Source organism: Melozone crissalis, unplaced genomic scaffold, assembly GCF_028551555.1.
Source record: "Melozone crissalis strain CALT ecotype California unplaced genomic scaffold, PUWL_Pcris_2 ptg000029l_1, whole genome shotgun sequence".
In the NCBI taxonomy this organism is placed as follows: Eukaryota; Metazoa; Chordata; class Aves; order Passeriformes; family Passerellidae; genus Melozone; species Melozone crissalis.
The window spans coordinates 19,852,036-19,869,234 of record NW_026535807.1 but is presented as its reverse complement, the minus strand read 5'-3'; the positions used below and the strand labels follow the sequence as shown (position 1 = coordinate 19,869,234).

Sequence of the window (17,199 nt, the reverse complement as noted above, 5' to 3'; positions counted from 1 at the left end):
ATCCTTTGTCCCACACCAAGGCCATCCTCCTTGGACCTCTAAGTCTGGCCAGACTTCTACACAATAATGGATCGTTTTCACTTTATCTAATCCCTCCGTGGCCTCTATAGAATCCTATTTCTCTAACAGTTCTCCTAAGGGATTATTGGGATGTATATCCCTCAGTCTCTTGCGGTCTTTTTACTATTACACCCTCCCATTTTACATGTCTCAATAATAAAAAGTGCCAAAGGTGCCTCTACTGACCAGTAATTTCAAAAAAAACCTTGTTTGAGGAGCTTCAGTCTCCTCCACCGAACTTCAAATTTCTGCCTGATGCTCAGGACTTTATACTGAAACAACTGCCCGATCTCTTGATTGCCCACCTTTCCTAACGTCAGGTCTTACATCTATTGGGACTTGAACACACGAAGCCTCGGCCGAAGAGTCCAGGTCGTGCCTGACTCCCTCAGTCAGGAAAAACAACTGCCTGATTTTTAGTTTGCCTAACCTGCCAATTTTTAGGCTTCACCGTATCAGGACTTAAATGCAAATCGCAACCTCCTTCGCTAGGGTTTGTGCCTGACTCCTTTGTCAGGACTTACTTTGCCTGCAGGACTTGAGCTTACGCGAATCCTTCTCGGGACTTAAAAATCTTACCCGAATCCTTCTCGGGACTTACAATTCTTACCCGAATCCTTCTCGGGACTTACAATCTGCCTGACTTCCCTCTGTCAGGACTTACTTTGGGTGCGTGCCACTCATACAACTATTCCCTCCGCACGCCCGGGGTGGGGGGAGAGGGGGCCCTTTTTTTTTCCCCCTTAGGAGACGACTCACTCACACTAATTCCACTCGCTTTCCCCTGTTCCCGGCCGGCTTTCTCGTGAAAGTTTGGAAACGCGGTACTGAGGGGTCCACTCTCAGGTCAAGGGTCTGGCTGCCAGCCCTCATCTCACTCATACACACACGCGCTTGTCTCCCACTCCCGCCACGGGATTTCTCACCAGTCCGGTGCTCCGGTGCTCCTCTGCATCGCTGCTCCTGAGCCGATCCCTCTGGTCCTGGTAGCCAGCTGTCCTGGAGGTCCAAAATGGCCAGTCCTGGTACCCTCTTTCGGCGTGGCTATCCAGGACGAGTGCCCCAGCTGAAATAAACAGGGCAAGGAGACTTATTCTCCTTTTTAATGCCTTTATTATAAGTGAGCAGCTCAGGATTGGGCAGCTCGGACGGGTCTGCAGCTTCCCATCGCCTCTCCCAGGGCAACTCAGAGGAGGAGGATATGCATAGCTTTGCCCACTAGGGGCAGAGCTGGGGGTCCGGTCCTCGTGGGAACCTTTAAGGACATGGTGACCCCTTCCGATGTCACTGCTGCCAGCTCTCTTAGCCGGCACTCAGCATCAGGGACGACTCCCGTGCTCACGGTGAGAGGGACTCCGAAGGTGTTCCGCATCTCTGCTGGCCCAGCACTCCGCTCCTCACGTCCAGACATCACTGCAATCTCTCAGCTCTTAGGTGGCTCGTTGTTTTTGGGGTTTTCTCAGTATGTTTGGAGCAGTGGTCACACACAGCATGCTGGGGCTTGGAGTCACTTTGCATAGCCCCCCTCACCCTCTCAGGTCTCTTCGCCATTCTGGGGAAAAGTACAACTTGGCCTAGGGCAAGACTCTGCTAATACAAAAGGAGCAATTAGACAGAATGACCCGTGATTACAATAACAAAACAAGCAGAACTTCCGCAGCAACAGTGATCTCAGCTGATTTTTGTAACCTTTTCTCACAAAAAAATTAACAGAATTTTTGTTCATAACAGTAGCAGCAATTTTAATTGAATAGTTTAGAAAATATATAAAATTGGATACACTTGAAATATTGACAATATAATTTGATTAAAAATGAGGGATCATTTGGTTCCAATAATAGTGCATAAGCAAAAGATAACCGCAGGGTAGGGGTGCATGCTTCTTGGACCCTTGCCACCTCACGTACAAGCTTGCCAAGTGAAGATTCTCCCCTTCTATGCCATATGTCAATGCCATCTCCTCCCATTTTCGATTCATCACACTTCTACCTCCGCCCTCATCACCACCTTTACCACGCATGCTCCACCACTCGTTTTGGTGGTCGCACCCCTTTTTGGGGTTCGCCTTTGGATGAAGGCTGTCTTCTTCTTCGATGTCTTTTGATTCACTTTTGGGTTACGCATGTGCACCAAGCCAGCATAATACCAGCCAAAGTAACATAATAATATTTTTAAGCATCAAAGCAATAAATCTCTTATAGCTGGCATTTTCCGGGGACCCAACCCAGGTTTTCCTTTCTTTCTGCTCATTTTTAGTAATCAGATCCCTGCTTGGCTTCATTTGCTAAAAAGGCCAACAAGTACCAGCTTTTGTTGTGTGCAGCTCTCTGACATTCCCAGTGAAATAAACAAGGCCAGAAGACTTCTTCTCCTTTTTAATGCCTTTATTAAAAGTGATCAGCTCAGGATTGGGCAGCTCGGCGGGGCTGCAATCTCCCGTCGTCTCTCCCAGGGCAACTCAGAGGAGGAGGATAAGCACAGCTCTGTCCATTAGGGGCAGAGCTGGGGAATCACATCCTCGTGGGAGCTTTTAGGGCATGGTGATCCCATCCGATGTTACTTTTCCCGGCACCGTCTCCCGTGGTCAGGGCGAGAGGGACTCCGAGGGTGTTCAGCATCTCTGCAGGCTCAGCACTCGCCTCCTCACGTCCAGACATCACTCCAGTCTCTCAACTCTTATTTGGCTCGTTGTTTTTGGGGTTTTCCCAGTACGTTTGGAGCCATCGTGCCCCACAGCATGCTGGTCCTGGAGTCACTTTGCATAACCCCCCCCTCCAGGTCTCTTCTCCTCACTGTTCAGGAAGGTCACCACCCGTTACTGTCTCGGAGAAGGGCCATTACCTCGCCCCAGCCAGGGCTTTCACTGAACAAAAAAAACCATTAACAACAACGACCCGTAATTACCATAATACAGGCAGCAGCCCAGCAGTAGTGGTAACTTTTTTCTCACAGAAAAAAATCAACTGAATTTTTGTTCATAACACCCAGGAACATAGCAGAGGTGTAAAGAGGGAAAATGCCTGGAAATGATGAAATGAGCCTGATCTGTGTGTTCAGGAGCTAAAAAGGAACTTGGGGATACTTCTAAGAGCCAAAAAAAGGGATGTGGGACTTCAAGGACTCACAAAATTGCCATTTATTAGATCCAAAATGCAGTTTATTCCATCCAAAATGCAGTTCCTTGTATACAAAATGCAGTTTATTCCATCCAAGAGCTTACAGCAGTCCAGGGTTGTGGGTGACAGAGCTGTGCCCACAGCTGTCAGCTCCAGCTGCAGCCAGGCCTGGAGACCCTTTGGTTTTGGTTACAATGCATTACACACTTTTCTTTGCTGAGCATCTTCATACAGCAGAACCAATCCATACTTTAACTTTTATCTCTAGCCTGACATAACTACTAAAATTACCATAATCATGCTACTGTTCTCCGATCAACAAAAGTTAATACATTACAGTTTAAGTTAGAAGTTGTTTTCCAGTTTTCTTGCAGTGGAAATTTAAGTGACCTTTTTTCTATTTGTAACATTAGCATGCTTGTTTGCCTGTGCTGTCTTCCTGCTTGGTAAAAACATCTTCTTGTTTGAGGTGGCTTTATCCTTTCCTCTAAGTCCTAAAACCCCTTCTAACTAACACACCCTTTGCTTCCTTGGTTATCCAGTAAGACTGGCTCAGCAATTCTTTTCTCCTATATCAAAACTTGCTTCCTGCCAAGCACAGACATATCTGTGAGACTTTCTTGTCCCACTTTCATCCTTCCCAGCAGGTACTGGTGACAGCAGGCTGGACATGAGGCAGCAGAGTGCCCTGGTGGCCAAGGAGGCCAATGGCTCCTGGCCTGGATCAGGAATGGTGAGGCCAGCAGGAGCAGGGAGGTCGTTCTGCCCCTGCCCTGGGCACTGCTGAGGGCACACCCTGAGTGCTGTGCCCAGCTCCGGCCCCTCCGTTTGGGAAGGACCTTGGGACACTGAGCACATCCAGAGGGGACAACGAGGCTGGAGAGGGGCTGGGAACACAAACCCTGTGAGGAACCCCGGAGGGAGCTGGGGGTGCTGAGCCTGGAGAAAAGGATGCTCAGGGCTGCCCTCATCACGCTGCACAGCTCCTGAAAGGTGCCTGTGCTCAGCTGGGGCTGGGCTCTTCTCAGGGGCTCTCGCTGCCCAGAGTGACCCTGAGATGTGTTAGAAAGTCCCTTTTCCCAGCCCGGTGCTCAAGGAAGGAGTCGGAACACTTCAGTTGTCAGTCTCAAGGTTGTTTATTGTATCTTACCTATAAAATTCTTTCTTCTGACCTGTTGAGGTCTGCTCAGCAGGACACTCAGAGGCACTCTGCCTGCCCCAACATGGTATTATGTCTTTATTCTAAAAACTATGTATACAATACTTACAGTTACTTCCCAATACCTATCACCTATGTTAGACTGTGAGCTTCTACTCTAAACCAATCCAAAAGTGCCACCATCACAGCAGAAAATGGAGGCCAAGGAGAAGAAGGAGAAAGGCTGGACAAGCCCAGATTCCTCCATCTTGCCCCCTTTTAGAATCCCCATTCTAAAACCAGCAAAAATCTATTTTTCCACTCTGGGATAAATTCACTATCCTTCTACTAAAACTTTTGTGGGCTGTAATTCTTCATACAAGGTTGATAATTGTTTTTTCCAAGGGCTGAATCAAAGGCACAGGGGTCTTGGGCTCTGTGCCAAGGTCTCTGAGCCCCCTGACAGAGTCTTGAGTCCTCCAGGGCAACCAGATGAATTTCCTGGGTTTCCACAGGCTCTTTCTCCAGGCAGCACTGACAGAACCAGATGACACAGCCTCAATCTGCACCAAGGGAAATACAGGTTGGATATCTGGAAAAAGTTTTTACAGAAAGGTGATAAAGTTCTGGAATGGCCAGAGAGGTGGTGGAGTCCCCATCCCTGGGTGTGTTTAACAAAGCCTGGATGTGGCACTGGGTGCCAGGCTTTAGTTGGGGTGTTGGGGCTGGGTTGGACTCAATGAACTTGAAGGTGTCCCCAAGCAGGTTGTTCTGACACTTCTGTGAATTCTGTGAAAGGGGAAAGACACAAACTGTGCATTTTGCCTCCCATAACTGCTTTTTCCAACTGCTTAAACATTCTCTTAACCAAAACCTGACCAGGGAAAGGCTGTACCACAAAAGGAACACTGCCACATCAAACACCACGCCTGCATTGTAAATACAAAATGTTGAAATATGTTGGAAAATTTCTCTTGGAACACTGTGCCCACCAAGCCATAACTCAAGTCAACTTGGTTTTCATGAGCAATTTTGGTGATTGTTCTACATCCCCAGTGGAAATGAATGGTTGCTACTGCAGAGAATTCAGAAAATTCACTGTGTCCTCACAGAGTTTCTGAGCTTTCAGGGCTGGCAGTGGCTGCTCAGGGATGGCTTTGGCCCGTGTCCCTCCAAGCAGCCACTGCCCAAGCAGCTGCGCTGGCCCCGGGCTCTCCTCCTGGCCTGCTGGGCTTTGTTGGGTGGCACAGCCTGTGCCAAGGGGCGGCAAGGTGCCCGCAGGCCCCAGCTCTGGGGGAAACGGGAACATCCTGCCCGCATCCACCGTGCTGCCAGCTCAGCAGCGCAGCACAGCACTGGCTGACGCTCCCCATTGCTCCCACAGGTGCAGCCGGCCCCACCACACGTGTTCCTGATTCCCAGAAGGGGTGTGAAAAACGGCAATAGCTTGTTTGTAAAATTTTATTAATAATAAAATGTTTATAAAAATAGCAATATCATTAGAGTGATAAAAATTTTGGACAATTTCAATTGGGAAAATCAGAGACAATAGGAAAAAAGAGATACAGAAATCTGGGTACCTATTTTCTCAGCAGCATTGGCCCAAAAAAGGACACACTTGAACGGATGATTAACCCTTAAAAACAATAACCTGTTGCATATTCATACATCTCATACATGATGCATAAATTCCATTCAAACACAGGATTCTGCCTGGTCATCGTCAATTTCTCCCTCTTGATCCTAACCAGCTTCCTGAGGGCTGAGCGAGGCAGGAAGAAGTTAGTTTCTTCTGATAGGAGAGCAATAAATTCTTTCTCTGTGAAAGATTTCGGTGTCCTGTGGCCGCTATATTTGCAAAAAGCCAATCATAAAATACACATTTCTCAGACAACCTCAGAATGGCTTGCTGTTGGGGAACACTCTGTTTGCTTGGGATAAGGGCAAGTTTGACCTTCTGTTGATGCTGGAAAGGATTTGGAAGCGCTCAACAGAGCCCTGACTGAGAGCTTCCCTGTTGTGGTACATGTTTTTGATTGTAATTCGGCCCTAGTAGTCAGTTTTATGACACCCCCTTATTTGGTATTGTTATACCATATTTTATTGCCAATGAGTTGCTCAATTCCCCCCTGTATTGTTGGTTTTTCCCTAGTTGTCCATCTCCCCAAAGACCTACCCTTTTGTTCCCTGTTCCTCCTCCCATTCAATGTCAATCCCTCCCCAAGCCTGCCCCTTTCTCTGGAAACTTCCCTATCCATTTTGTATCCTTTGAAACCCTAATGGTTTTTTTAAGTTGTCCTCCTCCCCTGTAATCCCCTATTGGTATAAACAATGTATTCCCTGCCTTGTGTTCCACCCTCAGTTTCTCCCAAGTGGCTAAAGACTGTATCCTCCCCAGGGACCTCCCCAGTTTGGAAATGGGTGTATGGCAGTAATTCAGTGTCTTTCTGCCGCTGAGTCGGCAGGGAACAAACATAGAGAAGAGCTCTCCCTGTTCCTTGTCCCTACCCCAGCGCAGTCCACCTGTGCTGTAAAGCAGCTGTGCCCTACAGCCAAAACCCAGAGTTGACAGCTTTCTGGGGGCGGCCCACTCTGGGGGTTGGTGTTGGCAGCAAGTCGGGCTGAAGAAATCGGGCACTGCAGCACTTCCCAAATGAGCTCTTCTCTTGCAATAAAGAGATGGAGCTGGCAGCCCAGTGTCTGGGTGGCAGCAGCAGCAAAGCCCACCGGGCAGCAGCACAGGCTGGGCTCCATGGCCAGGAGCAGCCGTGGATGCCCACGGTGTGGGCAGGCAGGAGCCAGGCAGGGGCTGCTGTGACCAGCGGCGGGGCCCCCAGGGCTGGGGGAGCCCATGCTGAGCGTCCCTGAGCTGAGGGCACATTGCCTTCCCTGGCATCAGCTGGGCCTGGGCCTCCTCCAGTGGCATGCCCAGGGAAAGAGGGAAGCCATCGGGAGGTGCTTGCCTTGAGAACAATGGAAAGAGGCTGGACTCTGAAGGAAGTCCTTCATAGCCTGAGGGATGAGCTCAGAGCCCGACAGACTCTGGGCCTGTGGCAGCCCCAGACCTCTTATGAGCAGAGTGGGGATTTGTCCCCCAGGCCTCATCTGTTGCCCCAGGGACACATGGTGAACACACACACACAGAAGATGGCTAGGCACTGGTGCTGCTCCCTGAGTGTTATGTTTGGGTCCCTCTAAAGGCATGCAGGGGCTTTGGGCCACCTCTGTGCTGTGCAGGGGACTGGGGACACCCAGAAATTTTGCAGGGAATTGAATGTATGTCCAAAGGTGTGTGGGGGCATCTGTAAATTGAGCAGGTCTCGGAGGACTTTTTTCAAGGACACAGGGGGATTTTAGGGTGGCTGAGGACACCCATAAGATGTGCACAGGGTTTGGGTGTCCCCTAAAGTGTGCAGCTACCCTGAAGGCCTGTGTTGAATTATTTTTGTCAGCTTTGGCATCAAGTTCTTCACTTTTTAAATATGGGCCAAAGCACAGCACAATGCAGAGTAGGGAGTTGGTGTCAGAATGGCAGGACTGCTGCTGCATGCAATAATGGGAATCATGAGTTGAATTTTTGACTTGACATTGCTATTATATGTAGAACCACAAAAAGTGTCACTTGTGCAATATCGTGTACCTCAGTTGTGAAAAAAACCGAGCTTGCAAATAGGTACTGGGCGGGACATCATCTCCTTGCTGGAAGGGCACCGTTGGAGATCAACTCCAACTAAATCCTGCCCCAGCCATGAGGTCACAGCAGGCTCTGAGGTCACAGAAGTGCCAGAGCCCCGTGGTAGCACAGCAGCACAAGGAGCGAGCAGTCAGTGCTTGAGCACAACTGTTGCGGCAGCAGCAGCGGCGGTGGCAGCAGTGGTGCTGACATTGGGACAGGGGTGTCAGGACAGCGGTGGCAGCAAGAGCTGCGGGACTGGCAGAGGGCAAGGCAGCATGGCCCTTGCTCTGCGCCTCTTCCTCCTGCTCCTCCTGGCCGTGGCCCTGCCTGCCAGGGCTGCCCAGGCTGCTTCGCTGCAAGCGTGGCGAGCAGGTGAGCCGGCACCCTGGCTCCCCTTTCCCGGGACATCGCTCCCTGCTCCCTGGGAAGCGCTGGGGATGGTTTTCCCCAGGCCTTTAGGGAGGGTTTCCTCTGGGGGAGGGAGAGAGCTCCCAGGGCCCTGGGCTGCCCCAGTTTCCCCTCCCGGGATGTGTCACAGGGCCTGCAAAGAGGGTGCAGAGTGACCAGGAGCCAGCCCAGAGCTCCCCAGGCCCCTGTGCAGCTTTGGCCTTGTCCATTGACATCTGGCCCCCACAGCCCTTGCCAACTCCCTTGCAGTGCCCAGTTCCCGGAGGGAGAAGGGGATGCCAGCGCATCATTGAAATGGGTCTGGTCTTTGCTCCCTTCTAGATTTGGATCGCGAGTTTAATGATTTAGATTTGTTGTTGAATGATATTTCGAATGTCTTGAAGAATGCTATAGGTAAGTTCTGAATTTCCGTTACTAGTGACATATTAATCAGTATCGAAGTTGCAAGAGCTCGTTCATCTGCCATTTTCATTAGAAGGGTTCTGAAAACCTTGCCCTGCTCTTTTCTGGAGCCCTGAGAGATCCCACAGGATGACTGTCAGTGGGAGGAAGGAGCATTTAGCCGTCCAACCTCCTCCCATGTTCAATGCCACTGTGTCCTTCCGTGCGGTCTGTGCAGTCACAGACAAAAGCAGAGAGGGAAGGTGCAGGGCCCAGGGCTGTGCCCCAGGGCTGAGCCTTTCCTGCAGCCTGAGGATCTCCTACACTGCCATGGGTGCTGCTCTGTCCTGCCTTTCTTTGCAGCTGAACCTGTTGGTGAAGGTGATCTGGCTTCCCAACCCACGTCCACGACTGAGCCTCTGGGACATGGCGAGGGTAGGTCAAGGCCTTTCCCCTGGGAGAGCTGCCAGCTCAGAGCCCAAAGCTCGGCCAGGGGGGCATCGCTGCAGGTTCCAGGACAGAGCCATACACGTGTTTGCCCTCGCCCTGCGCCATCCCCTCACCGCTCCTGAGGCTCAGTGGTGCCCGTGCAGCTGAGTAGAGGCGGCAGAAGCTTCTGTGGCTGTTGTGTTACAGATGTGTCTGCAGGGAGGACTCTTCCTGATCCTTCCCTCATTCCTACACAGAAGCCTGCCTCCCATCACAGGGGTGAGTAGTGTGTCCCTGCTGACCCCACAGACTGAGCCCTGCTTCTGTGGGATCCATTAATGGGAAGAGGAAACATGTTTTTCTAAGGTCCTCTAAAAGGAAAGAACAAAGCTGCAGGACAGAAGAAAGCCCATGAGTCATCTGAACACATGAGGCAAAGGACGAAGGAAATGCAGCAGGCAGGACAAGGTGGGTGCATTTCCCTCAGCCTTGTCCTGGGGCTCAGCAGCTGGGGGCTTTGGCTGCACATCTGGACACGCCGTGCCCGGCACAGCAGGAAGGGATCCATGGCAGCCTCGCTGCCCCGCTGCTGCTTCCACGCCCTGCAGGGCTGTTTGCCAGCCTGGCCTGGCTGCAGCTGCTCCCCGGCCACTGCAGGATTGATTGTGGCATCAGCTGACAGGCAGCCCAAACTGCAAAATGCACCTCAGATCCCCTGCAATTTCCCATCTCCAGGCAAATCAGAAGGGGCAGCTGTTTGGAGTACAGAGGGCTCTGGTCTAAACAAAAATTTTATAGGAATTTCCTCACCATTCTTTACCATGTCTGTGACAAGCATTGCCTCTTGAAGATTCCCCATCCTCAATGGGGAACAGCACCACCCAATCCAGCTGTACCACATCTTTTCTCCAGAAGCAGATGGAGAGGCTGTGATGAAGGCTCAGTTTCCTGGAGGAAGCAGTGGCTCATTGGCAACTTCTGCTGCAGGAAGGGAGGCAATGCCAGGCACAGCCACAGGAGGTAATTGTTGTGCCTCTGGGCCTGAGCCCTGCTGAGTTTTGAGCTGCCCTCTCTGCTGCTTGGCACTGTGGGCACAGCCCGGACAAGACGGGCACAGCCTAAAGGAATTGTCCCGAGCAGGCTCAGGGTACTCGGGTACTGAGCTGTCCTGCTGGGCTCCCTCCATGGGAGACACGTCCTGAAACCTGGGAGCGGCTGCACGGGGTGCCCATGGTGGGGAAAGGGCAGAGGGGGAGAGCAAGGCTGCACTGGGTCCTGAGAGGGCTTGGCCATGTGCCCTTGGGATGGAGAAAGGGGTCCCAAGGCAAAGAGAGATGGAGAGATAGAAGAAGGTGGGAAAGGCAGGAGAAAGGACAGGAGAGTCAGAGGGACAGGGTGATAGCTGTGGCACTGCCTGCTGCAGTTTTCCCCAGGGCTTTAGCAAGAGTTGCAGCTGTGGGAGTGAGAGCACCCAGGGCCTTGGGCTGCTTCAGCCGCCCCACCAGGGATGTTGCACAGGGCATGGAACGAGGGTGCAGAGTGACCAGGAGCCAGCCCAGAGCTCCCCAGGCCCCTGTGCAGCTTTGGCCTTGTCCATTGACATCTGGCTCCCACAGCCTTACTCGACCCCCTTGCAGCGCCCATTTCCCAGAAGCAAACGGGGATCCCAGCATGCCCTGAAAAATGTTCTCATCTCTGCTCTGTTCTAGATGAGGTGTCTGGAAAGGCTTCTCCATTAGATGGACGGCATAAAATTTTGAAGCCTTTGGAGCCTCGTGCAGGTATGTTCTCATTGTCCCACCACAGAATAATTGTTGGCAACCTGGCAGGAACCAGGTGACAGAAGTTGCTGTGGCTGTTGTGTTACAGATGTGTCTGCAGGGAGGACTTTTCTTGTTCCTTTGCTGGTTCCTTCACCGAAGCCAGGCTGTCATCGCAGGGGTGAGTAGTGGGTCCCTGCTGACCCCACAGGCTGAGTTCTGCTTTTGTGATATCCGTTCATAGGAAATCAAACCATGTTTTCTAAGGTCCTCCAACAGGAAAGTACAAATCTACAGCACAGAAGGAAGCTCATGAGCCATCTGAATACATGAGGCAAAGGACAAAGGAAATGCAGCAGGAAGGACAAGGTGGGTGCATTTCCCTCAGCCTTGTCCTGGGGCTCAGCAGCCGGGGGCTGTGGCTGCACATCTGGACACGCCGTGCCCGGCACAGCGGGAAGGGATCCATGGCAGCCTCACTGCCCCGCTGCTGCTTCCATGCCCTGCAGGGCTGTTTGCCAGCCTGGCCTGGCTGCAGCTTCTCCCCAGCCTCTGCAGGAAGGCATTGGGCATCAGTTCACAGGCAGACCAAACAGCAGCAGGGGCCTCAGATCCCCTGCAATTTCCCTGTCGCCAGTCAAATCAGAAGGGGCAGCTTTTTGAGTACACAGGGCCCTGGCCTAACCAAAAATTTTATAGGGATTTCCTAACCATTCTTAACCATGTCTGTGACAAGCATTGCCTTCTGAAGGGTCCCCATCCTCAAAGGGGAACAGCCCCACCTGACCCAGCTGTACCACATCCTTTCTCCAGAATCAGATGGAGAGGGTGTGATGAAGGCTCAGTTTCCCGGAGGAAGCAGTGGCTCATTGGCAACTTCTGCTGCAGGAAGGGAGGCAATGCCAGGCACAGCCACAGGAGGTAATTGCTGTGCCTCTGGGCCTGAGCCCTGCTGGGGCTTGAGCTGCCCTCTCTGCTGCTTGGCACTGTGGGCACAGCCTGGACAAGACGGGCACAACCCAGAGGAATTGTCCCGAGCAGGCTCAGGTCACTCGGGTACTGAGCTGTCCTGCTGGGCTCCCTCCGTGGGAGACACGTCCCGAAACCTGCGAGCGGCTGCACGGGGTGCCCATGGTGGGGAAAGGGCAGAGGGGGAGAGCAAGGCTCCCCTGGGTCCTGAGAGGGCTTGGCCATGTGCCCTTGGGATGGGGAAGGGGTCCCAAGGCAAAGAGAGATGGAGAGATAGAAGAAGGTGGGAAAGGCAGGAGAAAGGACAGGAGAGTCAGAGGGAAAAGGGGGATAGCTGTGGCACTGCCTGCTGCAGTTTTCCCCAGGGCTTTAGCAAGAGTTGCAGCTGTGGGAGTGAGAGCACCCAGGGCCTTGGGCTGCTTCAGCTGCCCCACCAGGGATGTTGCACAGGGCATGGAAAGAGGGTGCAGAGTGACCAGGAGCCAGCCCAGAGCTCCCCAGGCCCCTGTGCAGCTTTGGCCTTGACCATTGACATCTGGCTCCCACAGCCTTACCCGACCCACTTGCAGTGCCGATTTCCCAGAGGCAAATGGGGATCCCAGCATGCCCTGAAAAATGTTCTCATCTCTGCTCTGTTCTAGATGAGCTTGCTAGGAAGATTTCTCCATTAGATTGGCTGAAGAAAATTTTGAAGCCTTTGGAGCCTCGTGCAGGTTTGTTCTCATTGTCCCACCAGAGAATAATTGTTGACAACCTGGCAGGAACTTGGTTAGAGAAGCTTCTGTGGCTGTTGTGTTACAGATGTGTCTGCAGGGAGGACTTTTCTTGTTCCTTTGCTGGTTCCTTCACCGAAGCCAGGCTCTCATCGCAGGGGTGAGTAGTGTGTCCCTGCTGACCCCACAGGCTGAGTTCTGCTTTTGTGATATCCGTTCATAGGAAATCAAACCATGTTTTCTAAGGTCCTCCAACAGGAAAGTACAAATCTACAGCACAGAAGGAAGCTCATGAGCCATCTGAATACATGAGGCAAAGGACAAAGGAAATGCAGCAGGCAGGACAAGGTGGGTGCATTTCCCTCAGCCTTGTCCTGGGGCTCAGCAGCCGGGGGCTGTGGCTGCACATCTGGACACGCCGTGCCCGGCACAGCAGGAAGGGATCCATGGCAGCCTCGCTGCCCCGCTGCTGCTTCCACGCCCTGCAGGGCTGTTTGCCAGCCTGGCCTGGCTGCACCTTCTCCCCAGCCTCTGCAGGAAGGCATTTGGCATCAAGTGACAGAGAGCCCAAACTGCACCATGGATCCCCCTGCATTTTCCCGGTGTCTGAGCACATCCTGAGGTGTGCCTTCTTGGCAGAGGGAGGGCCATAGGAAGCCCCAAAGGCCTGTGGGGATCAGGATTTTCCTGATTCTTATCCATGTTGTGGACAAGTATTGCCTCCTGAAGAGGCCACCACCTGGATGTGCAATGATTGCATCTGATCCCACCAAGCCTCTTCCTTTCTCAAGGGATGGACAGAGAGGCTCTGTGGAAGGCGGCATTTCCTGCAGGAAGGGAGGCGATGCCAGGCACAGCCACAGGAGGTAATTGCTGTGCCTTTGGCCCTGAGCCCTGCTGAGGCTGGAGCTGCCCTCTCTGCTGCTTGGCACTGTGGGCACAGCCCGGACAAGACGGGCACAGCCCAGAGGAATTGTCCCGAGCAGGCTCAGGGCACTCGGGTACTGAGCTGTCCTGCTGGGCTCCCTCCATGGGAGACACGTCCCGAAACCTGCGAGCGGCTGCACGGGGTGCCCATGGTGGGGAAAGGGCAGAGGGGGAGAGCAAGGCTCCCCTGGGTCCTGAGGTTAAGTCCGGGCAGAAGGGTTCTGAAAACCTTGCCCTGCTCCCTTCTGGAGCCCTGAGGGATCCCACAGGATGACTGTCAGTGGGGGGAAGGAGCATTTAGCTGTCCATCCTTCTTCCGTGTTCAATGTCAATGTGTCCTTCTGTGTGCTCTGTGCAGCCATGCAGAAGGGCAAAACGGAAAGGGGCTGGGCCTAGGGCTGTGCCCCGGGGCTGAGCCTTTCCTAGAGCCTGAGGATCTCCTGCAGTGTCACAGGAGCTCTTCTGTCCTCCCTGTCTTTGCAGCTGAACCTGTTGGTGAAGGTGATCTGGCTTCCCAACCCACGTTCAGGATTGAGCCTCTGGGACATGGCGAGGGTAGGTCAAGGCCTTTCCCCTGGGAGAGCTGCCAGCTCAGAGCCCAAAGCTCGGCCAGGGGGGCATCGCTGCAGGTGCCAGGACAGAGCCATGTCCGTTTGTGCCCTTGCCCTGCACAATCCCCTCACACCTTCTGCTCAGGCCTGGCAGCTATTTGTAGGAAGGTGGGCCCTGACCCAGCCCCAAAGACCAGATGGTTTTGAATCTTATCCCCATTTTTGATAAGCATGATGTCCTAAAGATGCCACCAAAAGAAATCAGAAATTGTTCCATCTGATCCAGCTGAACTTTTTCCTTTTTCAAGTGATAGCGCAAAAGGCAGGACAGAAGGGAGTGTTTCCCCAAGCAGGCAGAGGCCGACTGGCAGCCCCTGCTGCAGGAAAGGAGGAGATGCCAGACATAGGCACTGGCACAGGAGGTAATTTCTCTGCCATGGTCAGCCATTTAGCTGGGCTGTGTGGTGGCACCTCTTCCCCCCAGGTCCTGCCCTTGCATGGCCCAGAAGCAGCCAATGCTGGAGGCACATCTGGAGGCTTGGAGGCCTCTGGAGCTCATTCACAGCTCTTGGGAAAGGGGACCCGTGCACTAATGTCCCTCCCACTGCAGCTGCTCCCGAGCTGGCCCTGAGTGCCCAGAGGCCCAAGGCACAGGAGCAGCTCCCAGCGGGAGCCCTGCCGCGAGCCCAGGGCCAGAGCCAGCCTTGGCTCCCGACTGGGCAGGGGCTGCACTGGGTCCTGACAGGGCCTGACTCTGTGCCCTGGGGCTGGGGGAGCAGCCACGGGGCAGGGAGGGCCAGGGCTGGCAGTGGCTGCTCAGGGATGGCTTTGGCCCGTGTCCCTCCAAGCAGCCACTGCCCAAGCAGCTGCGCTGCCCCCGGGCTCTCCTCCCAGCCTGCTGGGCTTTGTTGGGTGGCACAGCCTGTGCCAAGGGGTGGCAAGGTGCCCGCAGGCCCCAGCTCTGGGGCAAACGGAGAACGTCCTGCCCGCATCCACCGTGCTGCCAGCTCAGCAGCGCAGCACCGCACGGGCTCACGCTCCCAAATGCTCCCACAGGTGCAGCCAGCCCCACCACACGTGTTCCGGATTCCCAGAAGGACCCTGGAAGGGTTTTCTGTAAGGGAACAGGCTGCTGGATAGGATTAATTGCAGGCCTGCTTTTTTTGGAGCTTATTTTCATCTTATTCTGTGTCCAAATTTGGACTTACTGGAAGAGAAAAGGGTGAGTGTTTTGTTCACTTTTCCCTAAAACAGCTTCTTTTAACAGTCTTATGTTGTAGACAGGAAATGTTCCCAGAGAAGCTGCTGTGGTGTTGTTGCCAGTCTGTGATTGTCCAGAGAAGCTGGGCAGCCTTGCCAGCTCTGGGCCCTGCTGTGCAGGAGGCTCCCTGTGTGCCACTGGCAGCTGGGGCCTCAGCCACCTCCTCTCTCCACAGGGATGACTCTGCAGCTTCACAAGACTGGCCAAAAAACTCAGCCAGGGGGAACTGGACCTGTTAACTCACATCTCCTTGCTCGTGTCCGTTGTCCCTTCCACGGCTGCATTACCAGCTCATTGCTAGGGACAGCTTGTTTATATCACCACCCAGAGCAGGAGCCTCTGTCCCCAAAGGTGCTGCCCCTGGTGTCCAGCCAGGCCAGGAGGTGCAGCCCTCCTACCAGGGATGGGCCTGAGCCTGGCAACATCTTTGGGGTTCAGCTCAGGTGTGTCTGTGCTACCACCAGCACTGGCGGAGCTGCTTGTCTGGGCACAGCCAGGGCTGGGCAGGCAACAGCTGAGCACGGGGCTCCTGAGACAAAGCAACCTCATTTTCTCTTTGTTTTACATTTATACACAGCAGAACATTTTAGAAATATTTAGAAACATTTTTTGTAGAAAAATATCCCCAAATATTTCTTCCCTTTTCTCATTGTAGTTTAAGATTTTTCAAAGTAGTTTTAGAATTCTGAAAAATTTGGAACACTTTTACACTTGCCGAATAAAAAATAAAACTGCATTTAATTGGTGATCATTACTCTTAGATGAACTAAGTTATCACAAGACACCCGGTGTACTGGAGAGGCTCTTTTCCCACTGGAGATTTTTACCTACTGACAGCAACAGACCTAAAGCCCTGTCTCTGATAATTTCCAGCATTTCTTACAAGCTCCTCTCTCAGTCTTCAAAGGCAAACTTTGAGCACAGTGGGAATCTCCTGCTGTGCAGGAGGGTCTCTGTGAGCCAGCTGACACTGGGGCCTGTTTTGCAGAGATAAACGCAATTCCACGACTTTGTGAAAGTTGTAAAGTCGGTATGTTTATTACTGTGCTGGATGCATGTGGAGATTCCTCTCCTTAAAAGACATGCATACCTCTGGGAACTCCAGATCCTTTTTCATCACCCTCTCAAATAGATATGCATCCAATTTTACGATAGGTTCATACATATTCATTTTACAAATTTGGTGTGACATTTACCGCTAGTTAATATTTATCAGAAAGAATTCCCAGGTCAGGTTGGCCTCTTCTCACAGCAGTTCCTCTGTCTCTGTGTCCCCTGCCACCCCCTTATCTCTGTCCTTCACTGAAGTAGTTTCTCTGAGCCTAGGCTTTTTACCAGTCAGACTAAACAGCTATAATTTCCAACTACAGACTTAACTAAAAAACGCCCATTTCGCCTAAATCAAAATGGATTTCTACTCTGGAAAATTTCTACTCTGTCTCTTTTCCCACCTTTCCTAGAAAATAAGTAAATTCTTTTATCTAAAGCAAATCCCTATGACAATAAGTGTCTCTTAATGCTTTACCATGTACGTTTGATACGGAGGTTAACTCAGCTGTTCATTGTAGTATTCTCCAATTTCACATTAGCAATATAATGGATAACCCTAAAATTAGCTTATTCCAGCTAATATTAACAAAACTACAATGGAATGACACTATTTATTAAGGACAATTGCAATTGGTGGTCACCCAAAGATCACATTCCACCAGTGATGATCTGCAGTTTCCTTTACTATTTGTAGAATTCTGCTTACTTCCTTGGTGTCATGTTAGACAGTAATTTAGGTTTTCTCTGTTTTCTGGAATTT

The 17,199-nt window shown here is 52.2% G+C and overlaps 1 protein-coding gene and 1 long non-coding RNA gene across 2 annotated transcripts in view; both read left to right on the top strand.

Moving 5' to 3' along the window:
* LOC128939635 (uncharacterized) overlaps positions 1–9,495 on the top strand; it is a 215,134-nt gene extending 205,639 nt beyond the window's left edge. Inside the window, exon 16 of the mRNA XM_054280730.1 lies at positions 9,416–9,495. Coding sequence (XP_054136705.1) covers positions 9,416–9,495 — 80 coding nt within the window. The remainder of the gene's footprint in view (positions 1–9,415) is intronic.
* Positions 9,496–11,801: 2,306 nt separating this feature from the next.
* LOC128939964 (uncharacterized) lies at positions 11,802–12,972 on the top strand. The gene is made up of 4 exons (XR_008483270.1): positions 11,802–11,889; positions 12,579–12,650; positions 12,739–12,810; positions 12,897–12,972. It is a non-coding gene; the product is annotated as an uncharacterized LOC128939964 (long non-coding RNA).
* The last annotated feature ends 4,227 nt before the right edge of the window (positions 12,973–17,199 follow it).